This window comes from Callithrix jacchus, chromosome 7, assembly GCF_049354715.1.
Source record: "Callithrix jacchus isolate 240 chromosome 7, calJac240_pri, whole genome shotgun sequence".
Taxonomy (NCBI): domain Eukaryota; kingdom Metazoa; phylum Chordata; class Mammalia; order Primates; family Cebidae; genus Callithrix; species Callithrix jacchus.
Window position 1 is genome coordinate 82695738 of NC_133508.1, and position 27434 is coordinate 82723171.

The 27434-nt window shown below is 40.9% G+C and overlaps 1 protein-coding gene across 33 annotated transcripts in view; it reads left to right on the top strand.

The window, feature by feature from the left end:
* The window catches only part of MAST2 (microtubule associated serine/threonine kinase 2), a 260168-nt gene that overhangs the window by 148311 nt on the left and 84423 nt on the right, over positions 1–27434 (top strand). For 7 of the 33 annotated variants that reach the window (XM_078331597.1, XM_078331601.1, XM_078331600.1 and 4 more), the window contains one exon: positions 18996–19083. The exons of the other annotated variants lie outside the window; for them this stretch is intronic. In XM_078331597.1, the coding sequence (XP_078187723.1) occupies positions 19004–19083 (80 nt within the window). In that variant the 5' untranslated portion in view covers positions 18996–19003. The remainder of the gene's footprint in view (positions 1–18995; positions 19084–27434) is intronic. 33 annotated transcript variants of the gene reach the window in all.

The window sequence follows — 27434 nt, forward strand, 5'->3', positions numbered from 1 at the left end:
TGGAGGCCAGAGCTTGACATTTTATATAAAGTGGTCAGGGATGTCCTCAGTGGTAAGATGACATATAAGAAAAGACCTAACAGACGTCATGGAACCTGAATGGAGATATTTGGAAGAAGAGTGTTTCAGGCAGAGGCAACATGAAGTGCCAGGGGCCTGATCCAGGAGCTTGCTCCATGTATTCTTTGTGCAGCAGAGTCCAGTGGTGCTGGTACAGAATAAGAGGTGGTGAGTGTTAGGAAATGAGGTCTCAGGAGTAGTGGGCAACCAGATTAAAGAATTTTGAGTCTTTTTGAAATGGTGTTTTGCTCTTGTCACCCAGGCTGGAGTACAATGGCATGATCTTGGCTCACTACAACCTCTGCCTCTCAGGTTCAAGGGATTCTTCTGCCTCAGACTCCTAAGTAGCTGGAAGTACAGGCGCCTGCCACCACGCCCAGCTAATGTTTGTAGTTTTAGTAGAGGCGGGGTTTTACCATGTTGACCAGGCTGGTCTGGAACTCTTGACCTCAGTTGATCCACTTGCCTTGGCCTCCCAAAGCACTGGGATTACAGGCATGAGCCACCATGCCCACCCAGGACTTTTATTTTAATGCTGAGTGAGATGAGTAGCCACTGAAAGGTTTAAATAAGAATGTCATGATCTGATGTAGATCAAAGGATCACTCTGGGCTGGGCGCAGTGGCTTATACCTGTAATCCCAGCAGTTTCGGAGGCCAAGGCAGGCAGATCACTTGAGTTCAAGACCACTCAGGAGTTTGAGACCAGCCTGGGCAACATGGCAAAACCCCATCACTTCAAAAAATACAAAAATTAGCTGGGCATGCTGGTGTGTGCCTATAGTCTCCACTACTAGGGTGGCTAAGGTGGGAGGATGGCTTGAACCCAGGAGGTGGAGGTTGCAGTGAGGTGAGATCACACCACTGCACTCCAGCCTTGGAGCAAGACTCAAAATAAACACCACTCTGTGTCTCAAATCAAACAAACACCACTCTGATTATAGTTAGAAGTCCACTAGGTAAGAGACAATGGTTATTTGAACCCATGATGATTGAGATGCTAAGAAGTGGTCAGATTTGGGGATGTATTTTAAAGGTGGAATTGATAGAGTAGGAAGAGTTATCCAAGGATTGAGCTCTGGGGCAAGTTTTAGAGATTGGGACTATAGTGAGGAATTAGACTAAAGGTATTAGCTATTTATTCAGGAAGAAGGACCAGGAGAAGTATCTTGAAAACCAATTGACAAAAAACTATTAAAAAAGGAAAGTGTGATTGATCGATAGGTATTTGTTAAGCTTTTTATTATAAAATAATAACCGGAAAAACTAAAAATTTAAGTGAAGCATGATATATCATGCAGATTTAAGTGACATTGTTTAATACAGGAGCTTAAATTCCACAGACAGTTTGGGACAGTGATTGACATAGGACAATGTTAGAGGCTAACTTCTCCCAGAAGGCACCTCTTCCAGAGGTACTAGCCCTTGGCATATGAGGCTGAGAAAGATTGTACTTGGTAGTCCCTACAGCTTAAGATGTACCCAGTCTTGGCACATGATTTTGAGTATCTCTTGATGACACTGGTCTCAGAACACACAACCTGGAGCAACGTCTTAAGTTTTGGGCATGAAAACTTGTTGAATTTCATGGTTTTTTTGTAGACTTGCTCATATGTTTGATTACTGTATTAGTGCTTCATTCAATTTTTCTTTTGTATCTATGGTTTGCAAAGTACCAATTCATTGATATGACAAGATGATTTTAGCTCATTGTTTGCTGGACAGTTTTGTATTCCTTTAAACATTCTCAAAACTCTGGGATGTAGTTATTTGGAAACTGTTTGATCATTTGAATGATTACTTTTAGGCTTTGTTTGGTGAGACCAGGGCATCACTTGAGGCTAATTTTTTTCTTACTGCTGAAGCAGTACTTTGATTACTCTATTTGATGCCCATGTATTTTGAGTTTTTTCCACTCAGGCTGATGGGAACTTGAATGATTCTAAGGGTCCTTTGTGAACTCTGAAGAGGGTACCTGCTCATTTTCTTGGATAGTTTCCTTACCCACATATGCTGATAGATACTCAGCTAAAAATACAGAGGAAGTCCCTGCAGATCTCTAGAGTTCCCTCTGTATAGCCCTCTCTTCTCTGGTACCCTGCCTTGAAAATGCTAGCCACCTTAGCCTCTCCAAGTTCTCAACTCTGTCTTCTCAACTTAGGGAGACTGCTGGGCTCTTTTTGAGTACCATCTTATTTTGCTGCTTCCTAGGCATGTTCTTCGGGTAGTAAGCTAGGGCAGTCTTTTTTTTTTTCCTAATATTATATTATTTTTTTCTTTCTTCTTCCTTTTTTTTTTTTTTTTTTTTTACTGTCACTCTTAGGATATGCTTAAGTTACTAGCTAGGGCAGTCTTAGGGCCTACTTTGTATGTTTCCCCTTCGGTCCAGCGTCTACAAACTATTTTTTCATATATTTCATCTAATTTTTTTATTTTTAAGGTGCAAGGGTAAATCTGATCTCTGATTTCCCATAATGATTCAAAGCAGAAGTTTAGTCTTGTTAATATTTTGAGCTCATGCTTCTATCATCAGTTGTTATTATTACTTTATGAGATTATTAGTTGACTGATTCACATGTTGCATAAGCCCAGTAGAAGCAGATTATTTTTAAATTATTTTCTCTTGCTTAGTCAAGAAAAGTTGGAAAATGAAATATCAAAAGAATAAGAATAGGTAACATTTCCTGAGCATTATTATGTATTAATATTTTTAAATGACTTACATGGTTAAATTTAATTCTCAAAATACTCTGATGAGGTGGGTGACACCTTTTTTTTTTTTTTTTTTGATGAGGTGGATAATCTGAGTAAATCTATTTTATAGATGAAGACACTGTAGTACAGAGAGGTTAAGGGAATTATTAATAAGCAGTAGAAACTGGCATTCAGCCCCATAGTATCTTACTCCAATGTCTGTGGTCTTAACCCCTTGGCTATTGTTATAGGATTCTGGGAGGTGTTGCTTTTCTAGCTGGAAACCTCTGTGACTGGTGGTGCCTTTGCCTGAGTTTTGCTCAGGCCTGCTGGGCCTACTTGGCCTGGCCTGCTGCACTTGGCTTAAGCTACCAGCCTGGATCCCTCGCCTCTGAAGAGACTGGTGCAGAATGGTAAGGGGTGTGTGAGCAAGTGAGTGTAGGGTCCAGCCACTGCACACAGTCAGACATGCCAACTGCTGCGGGCGGCCAGGTCCAGGGGCTGGCATGGGTGTCAGCTCACTGTGATGCTGCATTGGGACCAGGTGCACCACAAGCAGCTTCCACAGCTGGCACTGGGGAACACAGTGGTGCCAGAAGCTTGAAGACTCTAGGAACCATTGGACCCCAAAGGGAGAGTCTCAGCTCAGGCTCAGGGAGTTCTCAGGTCTGGTCTCTCTGAAGGGCTGCAGCTCTTCTCTCCTTCTCTCTTCTCTCCTTCTCTCTTCTCTCCTTGTCACCCACAATGTGGGGACCAAGTGGCATGTTTCAGCTCTGTTTGTATTACAGCTCTTTTGGCCCTGCCATTTGGCAGGTCCCTAGTTCTTGTCCTTCATCCAGAAGGAATTAGGTACACAGACAAGTAGAGGGTGAGCAAGATGAAGGGGAGCTTCATTGAGTGACAGAACAGCTTAGAGGGACCTGCAGTGGGTAGCTCCTATCTGTAGGCAGGTTCTCCCATTGAGTGTTCAGCTCTCAGCAGAGAGGATGCCCTGGAGTGGGTGGCTCCTCTCTGTAGGCAGGTCATCTTCTTATCTCGCTGTGGTCTCTCTCTCCTCTCCCCAAGTCTGGCTGAGTCCAGGGGTTTTTCTGGGTTTCAGGGAAAAGCACCGCAAGTTCCCCTGCAGTTTCTGGGACTGGCGACCCCAGCCCCCAGGCTTCAGTGCACCCCTCAGCCTCCTTCCCGTGCTTGTTGGTGCCCAAAGTCTGGAGGGAGCCAAGGTGGCACGGGGTTGGTGTGTCAGCACTGCCCCAAGCATGTGCACATCCAGCCAGGCTGTGATAGCTCCCAGGCTCGGCCCCAACTTTCTGAGATTGGAGTGGGCATCAACAGAGGGGAGAAGCCAGGTAGCAGGAGTAGACAATTCTGAGCCTGCGAGGGGCAGGGGGCCTTCCCTGCCTGAGAGTTCAGAGATACCTGAGTTGGAAGCTGTAGCAGGACAGCAGCACCTGTACCCAGGGAGCTCCCACCTGGCCAACTCAGAAGGGGCAGGGTTCCCGCTCCCTTCTCCTGGCCACCCCCCCCCCCCGCCACCCCAACTGACTTGTCTGATCATGCAGCCCCAGCTGTACTTCTCTCCCACTGGTGGATGGCTCAGTTTGGCCTGGCCCCATCATAGAGGCTTTCAGGGGTGGGTTCCCAGGGCACTGGGCTTGTGGGGGGGCTTCCAGGGGAGGGTTCCAGGACTGCCCACCTTGGCCTCTGCACCTGAGGACCTGTGACCTGCACCTGTACTCCACTGCAATCAACGTCATGGCAGTGACTGCTTCATGGTAGTGACGGGCTGCCACTGCTGTCACTGTAATGTTTCTGATGAACCATATGTAATAGAGAATTTATTTAATAAATTTACAAACTCTGAGCACTTACTAGCTCTCAGGCACTGTTCTTAGCATTTTAAAATGTGAAGATCATTTGCTTCTCATGCCAGTTCTATGAAAGATATTATCATGTACTTATTTCACACTTGAGGAAGCGAGAGTGCAGAGAGATTAAATAAATTGCTCAAGATAACACAGCTGTGTAAGTGGCAGAACTGGGATTGAAACCTGGGCAGTCTGGCTTTAGAGATCACATTCTTAACAGCCACACTATTCTGTGTCTCCCTCTGAGATACTTTCCTTATGTAATATCATATGTTCTGAACTGAAGTTGTTTTTGCAGCCTTGGGTCTTTTCATTTCCCAAGGTGATGTATTAATAACCTTGTTTAATAAATCCTCCAATCCTGGGGGTGGGAATTGGTTTTCTCACAGTTCATTGTTACTTCCAGGTCATTACCTTTATTACCTTCTTGAAAAAACCTCTGTTCTTTTTTTTTTGTGGGGGGGGGGGCAGTCTCACTCTGTCACCCAGGCTGGAGTGCAGTGGCATGATATTGGCTTACTGCAACCTCCGCCTCCTAGGTTCAAGCAATTCTCCTGCCTCAACCTCCCTAGTAGCTGGAATTACAGGCACCTGCTACCACGCCTGGCCAATTTTTGTATTTTTAGTAGAGACAGGTTTCACCATGTTGGCAAGGCTAGTCATGAACTCCTGACCTCAAGTGACCTGCCCACTTCAGCCTCCCAAAGTGCTGGGATTACAGGTGTGAGCTACCACACCCAACAAAAAGATCCATTTTTTTAGGACTGTATCATTCCATTTTACCCCTGCTCATTACTCTTAACAAAACTTAGTTTTGTTCTCTGTCCTCAAATTCATAGTCCAGGACAGAATCTGTGCTTAGTGAAGACAGTGATGAACCTCCATTCTACAATATCCATATGATAAACCTCTCTTACTGAAATTATTAAGCAAATAAGCAAAGTAGAAAGATGAGAAAAGTGGTTCTAGTAAACAATGTGCATAAGTGAACAACTGAAAATTGAGTGCTACCAGCAGTGAATTTGACTCTGAGTTCCAGTAGAGAGAGAACTAGGAGAGGGGGCTTCCAGGGGTGGGTTCCAGGGACTGCTCACCTCGGTGTCTGTCTGCACCTCAGGCCCTGTGGTCTGTGCCTGTACTCCACTGCAGCCAGAGTCATGGCAGTGGCCATATTAGGATGTCTTTTATATTTCTCTCTCCCTCTCTCTCTCTTTTTTTGATGAATATAGCTATTACAGGCTGAATTATGTGTTCTACTAAAGTTTGTATATGTTGAAGTCCTAACCCGCAGTACCTCAGAACATCACTGTATTTGGAGATAGAATCTTTAAAGAGGGCAATTAAGGTTAAATGAAGTCATTGAGATAGATCCTAATCCAGTATGACTTGTGTCCTTACAAGAAGAGGGGATTAGGACACAGAGAAGCATAGAGGGAAGGCTATGGGAAGACAAAGGGAGAAAGTAGCCATTTACAAACCAATGCATGAGATCATAGAAGAAACCAACCCTGCTAATACCCTTATCTTGGACTTCTAGCCTGAACTGTGAGGAAATACATTTTTATTGGTTAAGTCACCCAGTTTGTGGTACTTTGTTATGTATGGCAGCCCTAGTAAACCAATACAGCTATTGAGGCATGTGGCTGCATTGCCCCAGAGGGTTGGAAAATAGTGTCCCTTTGCATCATAGTGTAGTGAGGACTAGCCCTGCTCAAGGTCTTAACTCTCTTTATTGACTGCATCTTAGGGATGGTCTTAGGACCTTACAAATTGTTGCCCATAATAATTTGAAGGACAAGATACAGTATTGAAATGATACCCACTCTAGCTCTATAATACATTGCATATTATGCCTTGATTAGAAGGAATGAGTGTTATAAACAGATGTTGATGCTAGCTCTTAAGTGTCTCAGATGGGTATGGTGAACCTTAAGAAGCATAATAAATTTGATTGTGATTTTAGTTGAATTAAATAACCACTAACCTTTAGCCCATTTGTTTATCCTCTAATAAAATGATTCCAGCATATTGATTGGTACGCAGACATGGTGTTACCTTTTTAGAGTAAGAGGGCTAGATTGACTTTGTGTTTTAATGGGTGTCCTTGAAGAGAGGAGGCAGTTGTGTCTCTGGCTATTCACTGGCCCAGCTGTAGGCCTGCTGTGGATAGAAGTTTGATATTAAAAACTTAATGGAACATAGAATGACTTAAGTTTTGAATCAGTTGGTTTTGAATCAGTTTTGAGTTGCCATAGACTTTGTCAGCCCTGAAGTAGGAGGACTTGCAGCAGGAAATCTTTAGTAGAGTGATTTTTATATTGGAAGGATTCTAGCTTTAGCTTACTTTCTACCGCATAGAAATGCCTTCCATACACTGTCTAGCAAAAAGCTATTCAGCCTTTGCTTGAATATCCTGAGCAACAAGCAGTTCACTCCTGAAGCTTTCATCTGTTGGTACCAGTTTAGCCCTCTGGCCCCTCCTATGTCACATGTATAAGAGACTTTCAGTAGACTTGTGTGGCCGATGGACAGGTGTTCCTTTGGGCCTCCCCTAGAACCAGGCAGCTTTGAAACACCTTTTTGGTAGTGTCAAAGTTATTTCCTGCCAAAGAGAAAGCACTATTTTCATTTTACCAACACCTCCTTTTTTTGTCTTGTCTTTTTTTAAACAACTGCCTTTCAAAAGAGGAACATTTTCTCTTTTCTTGTTCTTATCCTGGCCCTGCAGCATAGTGGTAGTAGGCAGATTACTTCACTTCTTTCTACCTCAGTTCTACATCATTAAAATGTGACTCATAATAGTACTTCAAGGTTTCTAGTGAGAATCAAGTGAGTTAGTGCAGCTATAATGTCTAGGGTATTACCTGGGCTGATATACTGGTTATTTTGCTGCTGCCGTTGTTGGGAAACTCAGATGTTGCTAATCCTTAGCACTTCATTTTGCTTCCATTGCTTTTTTTCTTTGCTTCCATTAATTTTCTCATGTTCTTATTTTCCCTTGGATAACTCTACGTATTTTGGATAACAGAGATTACTCACCATATGTCTGTACTGCAGAAGTTCCATTAGTGGCAGTGGCAGCTGGGTGCCCTTCTTCTCACTCATGCAGTCTCACTAATTGTTTCTGCTGAAAACTGGCCTGTTGGGGCTCACCAGGACATAGACTAAAATGAAAAACACTTTGAATTACATTCTTTCTAAAAGACTATTTTTTAGCGATGAGGAGTTTTGAGTCCGTCAAAACAGTTTTAAGGTACTTCATTTCTCTTATAGCAGGGAAGGAGCATCTTAAGAATATCTTGAGAGTATCTACAAGAAGTGATTCTTTTGTTAGAGAAGGGAAGTATTTCACCTTTTCATTGAAAAGGTAAAATAATGAAAACTAGTAGCTGTGATTTAACTTCAGGAACCCTTATATGTGACAGTTTTTCATAGACCCTGGTTCCAGGTGACCCTGAACAAAGATACAATTCTGTATGGCTAGATGCCAAATGCTTGCTCTTGCCTAAGAGCAGAAAGATACTTCTATTTCTAGAACTAGGAAAATTTTGTTTACTAAATTTAACTTTGTATTATGGAAAAAATCTCAAAAACGTTCCAAAGTGGAAAGACTCATACTACCCTAGTGTTGTCTACATTGTCAGCTCATGATATACTATCTCATCTACATCCCCACCTATTTTCTTTCTCTGTCTCTCAATTATTTTGAAGCAAATCTCAAATTTTATGTCATTGCATCTATAAGCATTTGTATCTCTAAATGTAAGGACTCCTTAAAAATGTAACCACAATATTATTACCACACCTAAAGCAATGAATAGTTTACCAATATCATCAAATATCCAGTTAGTGTTCAAATGTTTTTTGCAGTTGGTTTTTTGGAATCAGTAGCCAAACTATGTCAGCACAGTGTATTTGGTTAAAATGTCTCTTAAGTAGGGTGATGATACAATTTAGTTTCTAAACTAGGAAACTTTTGATAATGAAAGAGGATTCTGTTAATAATTATACTGGGACAATAGACATAAATAAAATAATTGGGATATGTGGTCACTCTTCTTTTTTGTTTTGTTTTGTTTTGAGACAGTCTCTCTGTTGCCCAGGCTGGAGTGCAGTGGCATGATCATGGCTCACTGCATCCTTGAACTCCTGGACTCAAACAATCCTCCAACCTTAGCCTCAGAAGTAGCTGGGACTATAGACATGTACCACAAGCCTGGCTACTTTTTTCTATTTTTTTGTAGAGCTAGGGTCTTGCTATGTTGTCCAGACTGTACTTCAAAGTTTACTTTTATCTAGGGTATTCTCACCCTCTCTTTTTTTTCCTTGCAATTAATTTGTTGCAGAAACTGATTTTTTGTTCTTCTAGACTTTCCCACATTCTGGATTTTGCTGATTGCTTCCCTGATAGGCTTTCTAACATATTCTTATGAGCTCTATATTTCCTGTAAGCTGGGGGCTTGACCTGATTGTGGTTTGGTTGGGTCGAAGGGGTGGGAAGAATGCTTAATAGTTGGTTCAGTGTACATTTGTCAGGAGGCAGGTAATGTCAAGAATCTCTCTTGTTATGTAAGTAGTGACCATTGATAATTATCACCTAGATTAACTATTTTTTTTTTTGGATTAACTATTAGGACTTTGCAAAAGATCATATTCCTCTTCCCTTTATTAACTGCAGTACTTAACACAAAAGAGTTTTCCCATCATTATCTATTTGCTAACCCTGAAGTTACAAGTAAGTACCCTTACTTGAGTCAACTTAGCTGAGACTCTTTCCTAAGTCTTCAGCCTAAAACCTGAATCTCCTTAGTTCCTTTGTCAGTGTTTCATACCTGCTGATTACTGCTTTGTAGTGAAGATTGTTTGCCCAGAGCAGCACAGCGGGGAGTTGGTGGTGGTGAAGCCCCTTGGACCTTGCCATTTAAGTAGCTAACTGATTGCTCAGCTGAGGAAAACCTTGGCTTCCTCTTCTGGCACATGTAGAAGGAGGAAGTATCTGTAGTAGTCATCCTTGTTATGTAGACCCTGGGGATCTGAGAGGTGAGAATGGATCTAGAAGGCAGCAGCCTTTTTTTCCTGTCCCTGGATGCCACAGGAGGAGGAGCCAGTGCTGATTCTGATGACCTCATTTTGGTAGATAGGATGGGCTCAGGACTAGAGAGTCCTGCTGTTAAGAAACTAGCATACTAGAGTAGAATCAGAGAAACAATTAATTTACGATGATAGATCCTTGGCATAGAAGAATTAATTTTCCTAGCTTTAATTGTTTGTTAATGCATACGTGTGTGTGTGCATAGATTAGATAGCTAGATAGGATATAAATATATATATATATTTTACAGAGACCACGTATACACAAATATATATATATGTAAAAAATATATATATATTTTAGAGAGACCACATATATACAAAATATATATATATATTATACAGACAGAGATCACATGTGACCTGCAAAAATATATATATATATATTTTGGGGGGGGGGATAAATTCCTAGAACTGGGATAGCTGAGTCAAAGATTAAATGTATATGTAATTTTATTAGATAATGTCCAGTTTCCAGTTATACTATTTCACATTTTCATCAGCAGTTTAAGATAATGTCTCTTGCAGGGCACGGTGGCTCACGCCTGTAATCCCAGCACTTTGGGAGGCCGAGGCGGGTGGATCACGAGGTCAAGAGATCGAGACCATCCAGGTCAACATGGTGAAACCCCATCTCTACTAAAAATACAAAAAATTAGCTGGGCATAGTGGCGTGTGCCTGTAATCCCAGCTACTCAGGAGGCTCAGGCAGGAGAATTGCCTGAACCTAGGAGGCGGAGGTTGCGGTGAGCCGGGATCATGCCATTGCACTCCAGCCTGGGTAACGAGAGTGAAACTCCATCTCAAAAAAAAAAAAAGATAATGTCTCTTTGCACACAGCCTTGCCAACAATATGATTGTCAAGTTTTTGAATTTTTGCTAATTTAAGAGGTGAGAAATGGTATCTCAATCTAGCCAAGTAAAAAGTCATATTAAAATAGTCCTTAAGGGTGTTTTTTTTTTGTTTTTTGTTTTGTTAATTTTATGTGAAGGGAATCCATTTTCCTGTGCTGGGAAACTGAGATAGTTCCATTTATTCATTCATACATTCAACTGCGTACATTCATACAGCGTATTAGGCCCGCTGAGCAGGAAAAGATGCCCACATAGGCAGTAGGAAACTTCGCAGCATGAAGTAAAGTAAAAGGGATGCTTTTATTTAATAAACTTTCAGCCCTATTCAGCTCTATTCAGTCATTCCCAGAACTTTTCAAGTGATTTTTCTGGATGTTAGCAGAAATATTTTTTTAATCTCAAAATTCCAAGAATAGTTCAAAGAGCTTTTCACCCCACAAACCAGGGTCAGCAAAATAAACCCCATGAACCAAATGTGCTGTAGCCTGTGTTTATACAAGCCACAAGCTAATAATGAAGTTTACATTTTTAATGGCTATTTACAAAAAAACAAGGAATATGTGACAGAGACCACATGTGACCTGCAAAGCCTAAAATACTTATTATATTGGTTTTCCAGAAAATGTTTGACAGCCCTTGTCCTAACCTGTACAGAATCAGTTCCTGACATTATCTCATCAGCCCTGAATACTTCAGTGTATACTTCCTACAGAGACATTTTTATAACCACAATATAGCCATTAAAATTAGAAAATCAACATTAATAAATACTACCATCTAATCCACAAGTTTAATTCATATTTCACCAAATGTCCCATTAATATTCTTTGTAACAGAAGACTCTGATCCAGGATCATGTGTTAGAATTTTACTGTTATTCTTCTGTCTCCTTCAATCTGATGCAGTTTTGTAGTTATTTCCTCAACTTTTATCACCTTGATACTTTTGAATATTACAGGCTACTTTATTTGGTAGGATGTCCTTTTATTTGGATTTGTCTGTTATTTATTTCCTCAGGATTAGAATCAGGTTATAAGCCTTTGGCAGAAATATCATGAAAAAGTGGTATTGTCTTCCTCCTCCTCCTCCTCCTCCTCCTCCTCCTCCTCTTCTTCTTCCTCTTCCTCTTCTTTCTTCTCGTTCCTTCCTTCCCTCCCTCCCTCCCTCCCTCCCTCCCTCCCTCCCTCCCTCCCTCCCTCCCTCCCTCTTTTTGAGATAGAATCTCACTCTGTTGCCCAGGCTGGAGTGCAGTGGCATAATCACTAATTTCTGGGCTCAAGTGATCTTCTCACCCCAGCCTCCTGAGTAGAGTAGCTAGAACTACAGGCATGCCTAGTTAAGTTTAAAAAAATTTTTTTAGAGACAGAGTCTCGTTATGTTGCCCAGGCTGGTCTTGAACTCCTGGGTTCAAGCAATCCTCCCACGTTGGCCTCCCAAAGGGCTGGGATTACAGGCATGAACTACTGCACCCAGCAATGTTGCGTTCTTATCCTTCCATCCTTTTAGATGATACAGGTTTTCATTTTGTCCCATAACTATGAATTTAAACCTTGATCACTTTATTAAGGTGATGTTTTGCTGCTGTAAAGTTACTCTTATTCCCTTTGTAATTAATAAGTATTGTATGGGAGTGTTCTTAAAATTATGTCAGTACCCCTTCCTCATTAAATTATAACCCCTTGTTTTTAGGATCGATTGATTTTTTTTTATTGTATTATTATACTGTGTTGGTCACCAAATGGTATTTTTACAACTGTATAATTCTTTCTATATCCATCAGTTGGCATTTCACCATAGCAAAAACTTTAACCTCTCTCTATTTATTTTTCACGTATTCTATTGTACTGTATAAATGCAGTGAACTTTCGGCCGGGTGCCGTGGCTCACACCTGTAATCCTAGCACTTTGGGAGTCTGAGGTGGGTGGATCACTTAAGGTCAGGAGTTCAAGACCAGCCTGGCCAATATGATGAAACCCCATCTGTCAAAAATACAAAATTAGCCTGTCATGGTGGCTCACGCCTGTAATCCCAGTACACAGGAGGCTAAGGCACGAGAATCGCTTGAACCCAGGAGGTGGAAGTTGTAGTGAGCCAAGATCATACCACTGCACTCCAACCTGGGCCACAGAGTGAGACTCTGTATCCTCACCACGCTCTCCCCCAAAAATTCAGTGGATTTGTCTTATTTGATAGGTTATATAATCTGTTAGTACCACTATATTTTTGATGCTCGAATTGTATCATATCTGGTCAAGGGAAGTTCTTCATGCTGGCGTTTGTGTTTTTTTTTATGTCTTCATCATTCTTTGGGAACTACAAAATTTTCTGCCCTGAGAAGATATTCTGAGCTGGCTTATTTTGTACCCTCACTAGCCCTTGAGTTAGCTTTTTCTCTAGGCAGCATAATTCTTTTTAGTGGAGAATGCTTTTTAAAAGCCAAAATGGTTGGGAGGACTCAAGATGGTGCTGTGACAACAACCCAGGATAGAAGCTCTTGGTGCATGCGCGGAGAGGGTGAGTCAGGGCCGCATTTCCAGATGAATCTTTGTTGCCCACAGAACGGGGAAATTCCCAGGTATAAAAGAGACGCGGGACGCCAGGCAGAGGTTTTGGCTGGTGTAGCCGGCAGCTGGTGCGGCGGCGGCCTGCGCCGTAGCACAGCGGCACTACACAGCGCTCCACACAAAGTGCACTGGTCCAGGTGCCCTGTTGAACCGGCAACCTGAGACTTGAGAGGGCTGAACTTGAGACTGAACGGGACTTGGACAGTGAGCCAGCCCAGGAGATTCCAGGGACACAGCGTTTGGGGTAGTGCAGTGCGACAAACAAAATGGCGATTCCAAACGCTCCTGGTGGAGAGGTTCCCTGAGAGTGCAGCTCCGTGGGGGAGGGGCGTCCGCCATTACCGAGGCAACATGCCCCTACTGAGGTACACGCCCATTGCTGATGCAGCCTGCTGTTGCCAAGGCAACCCGCTACAACAGAGAGACTCCGCCACAGGGCATAGCCCGTGGCAGCAGGGCGGAGACCACAGCAGAAGGGCAGAGCCTGAAGCAACAGGGCGAACTTCACACCAGCAGGGCGGAGCCTCGGCAGGCAAATAGTGACTAGACTGCCTCCTAGCTGGGCAGGACAGCACAACGGACACTCAAAAATGAAGCCCCAACTCCCCCCCAACAGAGCATCTGAGAAAAAAAGGGTTTTTTTATGAGTTCTGTTGCAGCCGAATTAAACATAGCAGCCTAACAGCCCTGAATGAACAACAGAGCTCACAGCTCAGCACTTGAGCTCCTATAAAGTACAGACTGTCTCCTCAAGCAGCTCCCTGACCCCTCTATATCCAAAAGACTGACATTTTGCAGGCACCATTCTGGGACAAAGATAGCAGAAAAAGAAACTGGTAGCATCCCTCACTGTTCCGCAGCTGCTATAGGTGCACCCCAGACAAGCAGGGCCTGGAGTAGACCTCAGCAGTCATACAGCGAAGGGGCTAGAATGGTAGAAGGAAAACAAAGTAACAGAAATATTTCATCATCAACAATCTGGGTGTCCATTCAGATACCCAATCGAAAAGTCAGCAACTACACAGACGACAGGTGGATAAATCCACAAAGATGGGAAGAAACCAGCGCAAAAAGGAGGAAAACACCCGAAACCAGAACACCTCGCCTCCTAGAAAGGACCAAAACTCCTCACCAGCAAGGGAACAAAGCTGGATGGAGAATGACTGTGACGAAATGATGGAATTAGACTTCAGAAGGTGGATAATGAGAAACTTTTGTGAGCTAAAAGAACATGTTTTAAATCAATGCAAAGAAACTAAGAACCTTGAAAAAAAATATGAAGAAAGATTCAAGGAAATGATAACAAGAATGGATAACTTAGAAAGGAGCTGAAAAACACAATACGAGAACTTTGTGAAGCATGCACAAGTTTCAGTAGCTGAATTGACCAAGCAGAAGAAAGAATATCAGAAGTCGAAGATCAACTCAATGAAATAAAACGAGAAACCAAGATCAGAGAAAAAAAGCGCAGAAAGGAATGAACAAAGCCTCCAAGAAATGTGGGACTATGTGAAGAGACCTAACCTACGTTTGATAGGTGTACCAGAATTTGACGAAGAGAATGAATCCAAGCTGGAAAATACTCTTCAGGACACTATCCAGGAAAAATTCCCCCACCTAGCAAGACAGGCCAACACTCAAATGCAGGAAATACAGAGAACACCACAAAGATATTCCGCAAGAAGAGCAACCCCAAGGCACATAATCGTCAGATTCAACAAGGTTGAAATAAAGGAGAAAATACTAAGGGCAGCCAGAGAGAAAGGTCGGGTCACCCACGAAGGGAAGCCCATCAGACTCACAGCAGATCTCTCGGCAGAAACACTACAAGTCAGAAGAGAGTGGGGGCCAATATTCAACATCCTTAAAGAAAAGAACTTTCAACCCAGAATTTCATATCCAGCCAAACTGAGCTTCAGAAGTGAAGGAAAAATAAAATTCTTTGCGAACAAGCAAGTACTCAGAGATTTCGTCACCACCAGGCCTGCTTTACAAGAGCTCCTGAAAGAGGCACTACACATAGAAAGGAACAACCAGTACCAGCCATTCCAAAATCACACTAAATGCTAAAGCATCAACACAATGAAGAAGCTACAACAACTAACGGGCAAATCAGCCAGCTAGCATCAAAATGGCAGTATAAAATTGACACATAACAATATTAACCCTAAATGTAAATGGACTAAATGCACCAATCAAAAGACACAGACTGGCAAATTGGATAAAAATCCAAAACCCATCACTGTGCTGTATCCAGGAAACCCATCTCACATGCAAGGATACACAAAGGCTCAAAATAAAGGGATGGAGGAAGATTTACCAAGCAAATGGAGAGCAAAAAAAAAAAGCAGGAGCTGCAATTCTCATCTCTGATAAAATAGACTTTAAAGCAAAAAAGATCAAAAGAGACAAAGAAGGCCATTACCTAATGGTCAAAGGATAGATACAAAAAGACGAGCTAACGATCCTAAACATATATGGACCCAATACAGGAGCACCCAGATACATAAGGCAAGTTCTTAATGACGTACAAAAAGACTTAGACTCCCACACAATAATAGTGGGAGACTTTAACACTCCACTTTCAATATTAGACAGATCAACCAGACAGAAAATCAACAAGGATATCCAGGGCTTGAACTCAGACCTGGAGCAAGCAAACCTGATAGACATTTACAGAACTCTCCACCCCAAATCCACAGAATATACATTCTTCTCAGCACCACATCACACCTACTCTAAAATTGACCACATAATTGGAAGTAAAGCACTGCTCAGCAAATGCAAAACAACTGAAGTCATAACAAACAGCCTCTCAGACCATAGTGCAATCAAGTTAGAACTCAGAATACAGAAACCAACCCAGAACTGCACAGCTTCGTGGAAACTGAACAACTGGCTCTTGAGTGTTGACTGGATAAACAATGAAATGAAGGCAGAAATAAAGAAATTCTTCGAAACCAATGAGAACGAAGACACAGCATGCCAGAATCTCTGGGACACATTTAAAGCAGTCTCTAGAGGAAAGTATATAGCAATAAGTGCCCATATGAGGAGAATGGAGAGATCCAAAATTGACACCCTATTGTCAAAATTGAAAGAGCTAGAGGAGCAAGATCAAAAAAACTCAAAACCCAGCAGAAGACAAGAAATAACTAAGATCAGAGCTGAACTGAAGGAGATTGAGACACAAAAAATTCTTCAAAAAATCAATAAATCCAAGAGTTGGTGTTTTGAAAAGATCAACAAAATAGACAGACCACTAGCCAGACTGATTAAAAAGAAAAGAGAGAACAACCAAATAGATGCAATAAAAAAATGATAAAGGGGAAATCACCACAGACTCCACAGAAATTCAAACCATCATCAGAGAATATTACAAACAACTCTATGCACATAAACTAGTAAACCTGGAAGAAATGGATAAATTCCTGGACTCCTGTGTCCTCCCAAGCCTAAACCAGGAGGAAGCTGAAACTATGAATAGACCAATAACAAGGTCAGAAGTCGAGGCAGCAATTAAGAGCCTACCACACAAAAAAAGCCCAGGTCCAGACGGGTTCACAGCCGAATTCTACCAGACACACAAAGAGGAGCTGGTACCATTCCTTCTGAAACTATTCCAAATAATCCAAAAAGAGGGAATCCTTCCCAAATCATTTTATGAGACCAATATCATCCTGATACCAAAACCCGGCAGAGACCCAACAAGAAAAGAAAACTTGAGGCCAATATCCATGATGAACATAGATGCAAAAATCTTTAATAAAATATTGGCAAGCCGATTGCAACAGCAAATCAAAAAACTTATCCATCATGATCAAGTAGGATTCATCCCGGGGATGCAAGGCTGGTTCAACATACGCAAGTCTATAAACGTAATTCACCACATAAACAGAACCAAAAACAAAAACCACATGATTATCTCAATTGACGCAGAGAAGGCATTTGACAAAATTCAACAGCCCTTTATGCTAAAAACCCTCAATAAACTCGGTATCGATGGAACGTATCTCAAAGTAATAAAAGCTATTTATGACAAACCAACAGCCAATATCATACTGAATGGGCAAAAACTGGAAGCATTTCCTTTGAAATCCGGCACTAGCCAAGGATGCCCTCTTTCACCACTCCTATTCAATATAGTACTGGAAGTTCTAGCCATAGCAGTCAGGCAAGAAAAAGAAATAAAGGGTATTCAAATAGGAAAGGTGGAAGCCAAATTGTCTCTATTTGCAGACGACATGATAGTATACCTAGAAGACCCCATTGCCTCAGCCCAAAAACTCCTGAAACTTATAAGCAATTTCAGCAAAGTTTCAGGATATAAAATCAATGTGAAAAAATCACAAGCATTCCTCTACACCAATAACAGACTTAAAGAAAGCCAAATCAAGAATGAACTGCCATCCACAATTGCTACAAAAAGAATAAAATACCTTGGAATACAACTCACAAGGAATGTAAGGGACCTCTTCAAGGAAAACTACAAACCACTGCTCAACGAAATCAGAAAGGGCACAAACAGATGGAGAAACATTCCATGTTCATGGTTAGGAAAAATTAATATTGTGAAAATGGCTATACTGCCCAAAGTAATTTACAGAATCAACGCTATCCCCATCAAGCTACCATTGACTTTCTTCACAGAACTGGAAAAAACCACCATGAACTTCATATGGAACCAAAAGAGAGCCCCCATAGCCAAGTCAATTCTAAGCAAAAAGAACACAGCAGGGGGTGTCACACTAGCGGATTTCAAACTATACTACAAGGCTGCAGTAATCAAAACAGCATGGTAGTGGTACCAAAACAGAGATATAGACCAATGGAACAAAACAGAGGCATCGGAGGCAACACAACATATCTACAACCATACAATCTTTGATAAACCTGACAAAAACAAGCAACGGGGAAAGGATTCCCTGTTTAACAAATGGTGTTGGGAAAACTGGCTAGCCATGTGCAGAAAGCAGAAACTGGACCCCTTCCTGACACCTTACACTAAAATTAACTCCAGATGGATTAAAGACTTAAACATAAGACCTGGCACCATAAAAACCCTAGAAGGAAATCTAGGCAAAACCATCCAGGACATAGGAGTAGGCAAGGACTTCATGAACAAAACACCAAAAGCAATGGCAACAAAAGCCAAAATAGACAAATGGGACCTAATGAAACTCCACAGCTTCTGCACGGCAAAAGAAACAGTCATTAGAGTGAATTGGCAAGCAACAGAATGGGAAAAAATTTTTTGCAGTTTACCCATCTGACAAAGGGCTGATATCCAGAATTTACAAAGAACTCAAACAGATTTACAGGAAAAAAACAAACAAGCCCATTCAAAATTGGGCAAAGGATATGAACAGACACTTTACAAAAGAAGACATATATGAGGCCAACAATCATATGAAAAAATGCTCATTGTCACTGGTCATCAGAGAGATGCAAATCAAAACCACATTGAGATACCATCTCACGCCAGTTAGAATGGCGATCATTAAAAAATCTGGAGACAGATGCTGGAGAGGATGTGGAGAAAAAGGAACGCTTTTACACTGTTGGTGGGAGTGTAAATTAGTTCAACCATTGTGGAAGACAGTGTGGCGATTCCTCAAGGCCTTAGAAATAGAAATTCCATTTGACCCAGCAATCCCATTACTGGGTATATATCCAGAGGACTATAAATCGTTCTACTATAAGGACACATGCACACAAATGTTCACTGCAGCACTGTTTACAATAGCAAAGACCTGGAATCAACCCCAATGCCCAATGTTGATAGACTGGATTGGGAAAATGTGGCACATATACACCATGGAATATTATGCAGCAATAAAAAATGATGCATTTGTGTCCTTTGTAGGTACATGGATGAATCTGGAGAACATCATTCTCAGCAAACTGACACAAGAACAGAAAATGAAACACCGCATATTCTCACCCATAGGCAGGTGATGAAAAATGAGAACACATGGACACAGAGAGGGGAGTACCAAACACTGGGGTCTATTGGGGGGAAAAGGGGAGGGCCAGTGGGAGGGGGTGGTGGGGAGGGATAGCCTGGGGAGAAATGCCAAATGTGGGTGAAGGGGAGAAAGGAAGCAAAACACACTGGCATGTGTGTACCTATGCAACTGTCTTGCATGTTCTGCACATGTACCCCAAAACCTAAAATGCAATAAAAAAAATTAAAAAAAAAAAAGCCCAAATATGGATCAGGCATGGTATAATCCCAGCACTTTAGGGGGCTGAGGAGTTCAAGACCAGCCTGAGTAACTTAGTGAGGCCCCATTTCTTTAAAAAAAAAAAAAAAAATTAGCCAAGTGTGGTGGCACATCCTTGTAGTCCCAGCTATTCAGGAGGATCATTTGAGCCCAGGAGTTTGAGGTTGCAGTGAGTTATGATCACATCACATCACTCCAGCCTGGATGACAGAACAAGACCCTGTCTCTTAAAAAAAAAAAAAAAAAAAAAAAAAAAAAAAAGCCCAAAGTATTGATGGTAGACATGGTTGCTGATATTAGGTTCACTGTTCCCAGGGAATGTATGTGTGTAACACACGTCTTTATTTCTTGATTTCTGTTTATTGAAAACTATAAGCTCACACTGATTCCTTCACTTTCAATTCCAGTTTGGTTCTAGTTTTTGTTTTTATATTTGTAACTTCCTTCTTGGAAAGCGAGAACTCTGATCCCCATTGTTCTTGATATATATACTTTTTATTACATGGGTAAATTGGGTGTCATGGGGGTTAGGCGTACACATTATTTTGTCACTCACATAATGGACGTAGTGCCCAATTAGATAGTTTTTCGATCCTCGCCCTCCTCCCACCCTCTACCCTGAAGTAGGCCTCAGTGTCTATTGTTCACTTCCTTGTATCCATGTGTATTCAGTGTTTAGCTCTCACTTATAGGTGAGAACATGGGGTAATTGGTTTTCTGTTCTTGCATCTGTTTGCTAAGGATAGTGGCCTCTAGCTGCATCCATGTTGCTATAAAGGAGGTAATTTCTTTTTTTAAGTTTTTTAAGACAAGGTTTCACCATGTTGGCCAGGCTGGTCTTTAACTCCTGACCTCAGGTGATCCGCCTGCCTTGGACTCCCAAAGTGCTGAGATTACAGTCGTGAGCCACCACGCCTGGCCTTTTTTTTTTTTTTTGGATGCAGGGTCTCACTCTGTTGCATAGGCCGGAGTGCAGTGGCATGATCTTGGCTCATTACAGCCCTCACCTTCCAGGCTTAAGCAATTCTCATGTCTCAGTTTCCCAAGTAGCTAGGATCACAGGTGTGTGCCACCATGCCCAGCTAATTTTTGTATTTTAGTAGAGACAAGGTTTCACCATGTTGGCCAGGCTGGTCTTGAACTCTTGGCCTAAAGTGATCCACCCACCTTGACCTCCCAAAGTGCTGGGATTACAGGAGTGAGCCACTGTGCTCAACCAATTTCATTCTTTTTAATGGCTGTGTAGTATTCCATGGTGTATGTGTACCACATATTCTTTATTCAGTTCTCTGTTGATGGGCATCTAGTTTGATTCCATGTCTTTGCTATAGTGAATAGTGCTGTGATGAACATGTGAGTGCAAATGTCTTTTTGGTAGAGTGACTTATTTTCCTTTGGACATATTTCCAGTGATGGGTTTGCTGGGTTGAATGGTAAGTCTACCTTTAGTTCTTTGAGAAATCTCCAAACTGCTTTCCACAGGGGCTGAACTAATTTCCAATTCCACCAACAATGTACAAGCACATCCTTTTTTCTGCAGTCTTACCAGCATCTGTTATTTTTTGACTTTTTAGTAATAGCCATTCTGATTGGTGTAAAATGGTATCTCCCTGTGGTTTTGATTTGCATTTCTCAGATGATTAGTGATGTAGAGCATGTTTTCATGTTTGTTGGCTCTTGCGTATCTTTTGAGAATTGTATGTTCGTGTCTTTTGCCTATTTTTAAGGGATTATTTGTTTTTTTGCTTGTTCAGTTTTTTTGTTTTGTTTTGTTTTTGTTTCTGTATTTTGTTTTAATAGATTTTGGATATTAGACCTTGGTCAGATGTATATTTTGCAAATATTTTCTCCCATCTGCAGATTGTCTGTTTACTCTGTTGATACTTTGTTTTGCTGTGCAGAAGCTCTTTAGTCTAATTAGCTCCCGTTTGTCTGTTTTCGTTATTGTTGCAATTGCTTTTTGAGTCTTCATCATGAAATCTGTCAGGGCCTATGTCCAGAGTGGTATATTTTAGGATTTCTTACAGGGTTTTTATAGTTTTAGGTTTTACATTTAAGTCTTTGATTCATCTTGAGTTGATTTTTGTATATGGTGAAAGGGTCTAGTTTCAACATTCTGCATATGGCTAGCCAGCACCATTTGTTGAATAGGGATTCCTTGCTGCATTGCTTGTTTTTGTCCATTTTGTCAAAGATCAGAAGGTTGTAGGTGTGTCGCTTTATTTCTGGATTCTCTAAACTTTTCTCTTGGTCTGTGTGTCTGTTTTTGTACCAGAACCATGCTGTTTTGGTTACTGTAGCCTGTTGGTATAGTTTGAAATTAGCTAGGAGACAAGATGATGGGTGGGACAAATTAGTAGGGGGCTATGTCTTGAGTCTTGATTGTCATACTCATCACTGCTTTGGATATTTATTTATTTATTTGGCTATAACGGTTGGAGGATTTTGAACAGGGGATTGATGTGATCATCTGATAGTTTTGTCAGAGGCATCCTAACCAGAGCAATTCCATTTGAATAAAGGCCAGATAAAGCCAAAACTCCTGGGTTATATTCCCAAGGGGTTGGGCACTATTGGTTGCAAGATGTTTAGGGTTGTGGGAACAAGTTAATGATGCCAACTAACTAAAAGATGCAGAACTTATTAATGTTTTAGTACTTTAAGAACAAACAGCATTCTTAGTTTAAGAAGAGGTTTTGCTTTAAAGATAATAATGCACTCATGAATTTTTGCTAATATCAATAGTAACATTGGGAAATAACAGTACTAATAGCCTGTCACAAGCTGCTCACAAGCCTTTGAAATGAAGTACACTATGCTTAACAACCTATATAAGCAAGCACTGTGTTTAAGGTAGGGGTATTCCTTCTCTTGAATTCTGAGGATGTCCTACTTTGTAATAGAGAAGTCTGTAGTAAATTTCACTATATTCTGTGACATCTTGAATTATTTTCTGTGTGAGATCCAAGAACCTGCTCTCAGGGTCTCAGACAAGACCTCTTTTCTAGTGACAGTGTTCTTTAAACATGTTACTATAGCTTGGATTTGAACTGTGATTGTACCAACTAAAATGCAGAATAATTACTGCCATCACATTCTCCTACCTAGGTAACATTGTTCCCTTTATTGTACTATTTACATATGTGTAAGCCACCCACATTTTAAATTTAATTTTTATTTTGTCAAAGAAATATGTGAATATAATTTCAAAAGTCTGTTAGCTCTTTAAAGTTAATAAAAGAATCTTGAAATTCCCATCCCCTATTCCTATCATTCTTGATTTTTTTAATCGAAACTAACTACTTTAAATTCTTTTACCTATTTCAGTGTCAAATTATTATAACTTAATATTATTTCTAATGGAGTTGTTGCGCATTAGGATTATATCTGTTTTCTTTTGTGACTTTTTGTTTTCCTGAGGGTAATAATTGTCTCACTTTTGCATTTCTTTATATTCTATGTAGCATCATTTATTCACCCCAAATTTTCTATCCAACTTGCAAAATGTTTTTCAGTATATTACATTAGCTGCTTTAATCTTCTAATCTAATCTTCCTCCTACCGTACTCCATCCTTCTAGAAACATTTCTTCTAGAGCCTTCTCATTTTTTTCTTCAACCTAGACTGATTGTTTTCTAGTCCTCTTGCATATTTATTTGCCATCATGGTATTTTCAGTAACTCTCTCTGCTGTGGATTCTGAATTTCTCAGATCTTCTGCCTTCCTCTTGGAAGCCTCCTAAGCTTCTGTGCCACTGACTACCTGTGCCAAAATATGTTGCTGGAGTTCTCTTCCTCACGTATCTAAGTGTCTTCAGCTATAGACCTCTGAACACCAAGGATTGAATATACTTGCACCTTTTTGAGTGTTTTAAGTGCCTGACAGAACCTTGCAATTACCTGCCATTAAAAAATAACTGGCCCAGGTGTGATGGCTCCCACCTGTAATCCCAGCATTTGGGGAGGCTGGGGCAGGAGAATCACTTGAGCCCAGCAGTTCACAACCAGCCTGGGCAACATAGTGAGACCTTATCTCTGTGAAATAATAAACAAAATTTAGCCAGGTGTGGTGGTATGCATTTGTATTTCCAGCTACTCGGGAGGCTATGGTTGAGGGATCACTTAAGCCTAGGAGGTCCCGTCTTCGGTGGACCAAGGTTGCACACTGCAGTCCAGCCTGGGTGACGGAGTGAAACCCTATCTCAAAAAGACTGTGTTTCTGATCATGGCATGTGACAAATAATACAAAAGAAATTTAAAAAATAAAAAATTGAGAGTAAAAAAAAGAAAAGAATAATAAATAAATAAAAACAACAACAATAAAAATGACCACAATAGTGATCTATTATTGAAAGTGGAGGCCTGGTCCTTATGTGGCATCTGTACCCATGGCTGCCTCATAGAAACTGAACTGTGTTATAATCTTTTCCACTATGGAAATTTGGGCACAGGCCAGACAGCTAGGCAATTTAATGAGGGAGGAAGTAGAAAAGGATTGTTACTAGCCAGGCACAGTGGTTCACACCTGTAATCCCAGCACTTTGAGAGGCATATCATGAGGTCAAGAGATCGAGATCATCCTGGCCAACATAGTGAAACCCTGTCTCTACTAAAATACCAAAATTAGCTGGGTGTGGTGTCACACACCTGCAGTCCCAGCTACTCGGGAGGCTGAGGCAGGAGAATTGCTTGAACCCAGGAGGCGGAGTTTGCAGTGAGCCAAGATTGCACTACTACACTCCAACCTGGCACCTGGTGATAGAGGGAGACTCTGTCTCAAAAAAAAAAAAAAGGATTGTTACTAACACAGGGTTTAATCTGTATTCGTAACAGATTAAAGTTTGTATTAGTATCTCATTAAACTATGTATGTTTTGGGTCAACATATAAAGTGATTACAGGACATTTTGTATTTCTTTCAACCACTAGCTCTCAAAGCAACTGGTCTAGAAATGTAACCTGTGAATGGGCTTATAATTTGTAGCTTCCAGAGAAATCCAGAGTCCGTGGGAACTAGTAAAGACAAACCAAATATATCACAACTTCCCAGACAGTGTGTAATCAGGGGCACCCTTTACTAACTAGTTCCAAGGCTCATGTTTGGGAGGGCCTCAGCAGTAGAAGTGTACTCTATTCAGAGAAAAAAATCTTATAGTCTCATTGGCTTTTTCCTTTGATTACCAAAAGATGTATGCTTTAAGAATGTATTATGAAACCATTATATCCCTTTCCTTAATCCCCAGTCTCCCATTCAGTAATTCTCCAAATAATAACCATGTGTCAGGCACTGTCCTGGGCACTGGAAATATAGCCTTGCCCAGAATCTGAGGCAGTGCCCAATCTAAGGTTAAATTTTTCTCCTATCTCTTTTACCAGGTTGATTCTATTAGAACTGTGTGAATACTGACTGCAAATAATCAAAGACAGAATTACCTCATTTTCTTGGTGGTGGGCAAATTTACTAAGTTATGGTGGAAATTCCTTTCCTCATCTTGAGATTGGGGATGGAGATAGGTTCCCTGCCATGAAGAGAACTTCCTCCTATATCACATAAATTATTCAAGGGGAGGAGATTGTGCTGGCTTATATTTGGCCAATATCCCCTCTCTCTTTATTTCTTTTCTTTAAAACTCTTGATTCCTTCCGAGTGTTCTTGGTCTACTAAATTCATGATATCTTGGGCTTGGCATTTGAGAGGTTTAGACCTGTGTTTGGTTTTTTTCACTGTAAGTTTTTACTGTTGCAGGAATATGTAGCAGAGATGTTTAGATTTGGCTGGTGTAATCAGCTGGGGACTGAATCATGCTTCCTTTCCATTGCTGGTGGTCTCTTCTGATATAATGTAGTGAAAGCATTCAGGATTGTTCAGTATTGAGATAATTTGTACCTCTGTATTTTTTGTCTGGATCAAGATAGCTCTCTCCCCCGCCCCACCCTCCTTTTTGTGGAGAATGGGGTCTCACTATATTGCCCAGGCAGATCTCGAACTCCTGGGCTCACGCTATCCTCCCACTTCTACCTCCCTAAGAGCTGGGATTACAGGCGTGAGCCACCACACCAGGCAAGATATCTCTGTCTTTATTGTGTCCTGATATAGGGTTGGTAGTGGCAATAGGAGTCAAGGTGGTCACGACTAAAGAATTTGGCGGGAGCATACTGTTTCCTTAGTCTCTGTCATAGCAGGTCTGCTCCCCAGCATTTGTGCCTGTGTCAAAGTTTTGCTCCAGTCCCTAGGGTACTTATTGCTATCCTCTCATCCCTGAAGTTAGGCCATATAAAATGTGCTTCATTTTTCAGGATACTTGACTTTTAAATTATTTGAGGATGAAGCACCGTAATAAGAAAGTCCCAAGGTAAAGAAAATTTAAGTTAGATTAGGCCTTCAAGAAATGTTATTACTTTATCTTAAGGAAAGCTATGTAGCATTTCTTTGCCTCCAGTTCCTTGTCCAAATAAAGGGGATAGTAATAGTCCCAATTTCATAGGGTGTGAGATACTACATGTAATGCTTTAAACCAGGGTTGTTAATAGTTTTACAAGCCAATCTTTTGGCTTCCCTGTGCCATATTGGAAGAATTGTCTTGGGCCACACATAAAATACACTAATGATAGCTGATGAACTTAAAAAAAAAAAAAGAACCTCATAATGTTTTAAGAAAGTTTGCAAATTTGTATTGAGCCTCATTTAAAGCTGTCCTGGACGGCATGTGGTCTATGGGCTGCCAGTTGGACAAATTAGCTTTAAACCAAGCCTGATTAGCTCTTAGTAATTGTTAGATATTATCATTATTGTTTTAAATACGTAGCTAATTTTAGCAGAACATAAGGAAAACCCCGAGGGACCCAAATCAAAGGGACCTAAAACAACACCTAATCAATGGGAGTAGAAGTCCTAGCCAGAGCAGTCAGGCAAGAGAAAGAAATAAAGGGTACCAAATAGAAAGAGAGGAAGTTAAACTGTCCCTGTTTGCAGATGACATGATTCTATATGTAGAAAACCCCATAGTTTTCTGCCCAAAGGCTTCTTCAGCTGATAACTTCAGCAAAGTTTAAGGATACAAAATCAATTGCTAGCAGAAAGCTCTAACATTCCTATTCACCAACAACAGCCAGGCTCAGAGCCAAATCAGGAAGGCAATCTCATTCACAATTGCCACAAAACAATAAAATATCTAGGAATGCAGCTAACCAGGAAGGTGAAAGATCTTTACATTGTGAGTTACAAAACACTGCTCAAAGAAATCACAGAAGACACAAACAAATGGAAAAACATACCATGCTCATGGATAGGAAGAATCAGTATCATTAAAATGGCCATACTGCCTGAAGCAATTTATAGATTTAATGCTATTCCTATGAAACTTCCAAGAATATTATTCACAGAACTAGAAAAAACTATTTTAAAAATCATATAAAGCCAAAAAAGAGCCAAATAGCCAACGCAATCCTAAGCAAAAAGAACAAAGCTGGAGGCATCATGTTACCCGACTTCAAACTGTGCTACAGGGCTACAGTAACCAAAACAATATGGTACTGGTACAAAAACAGGGACATAAACCAATAGAACAGAATAGAGAGCCCAGAAATAAGGCCACACACCCATGACCACCTGAGCTTTGACAAAGCTGACAAAAACAAGCAATGGAGAAAAGACTCCCTATTCAATAAATGGTGCTGGGATAACTGACTAGCCATATGCAGAAGACTGAAGCTACATTGTACCCCCTCCTTTACACCATATACAAAAATCAACTCAAGATGGATTAAAAACTTAAATGTAAAACTGTGAAAACCCTGGAAGACAACCTAAGCAATACCATCCTGGACACACGAATGGGCAAATATTTTATGACAGAGACACTAAAAGCAATTGCAACAAAAGCAAAAATTGACAAGTGGGATCTAATTAAACTTAAGGGCTTCTGCATAACAAAAGAAACTGTCAACAGAGTAAACAGTCAAACTACAGAATGGGAGAAAATATTTGCAGACTGCATCTGATGAAGGCCTAATATCTAGCATCTGTAAGGAACTTAAACAAATTTACAAGAGGAAAACAACCCCACTAAAAAGTAGGCAA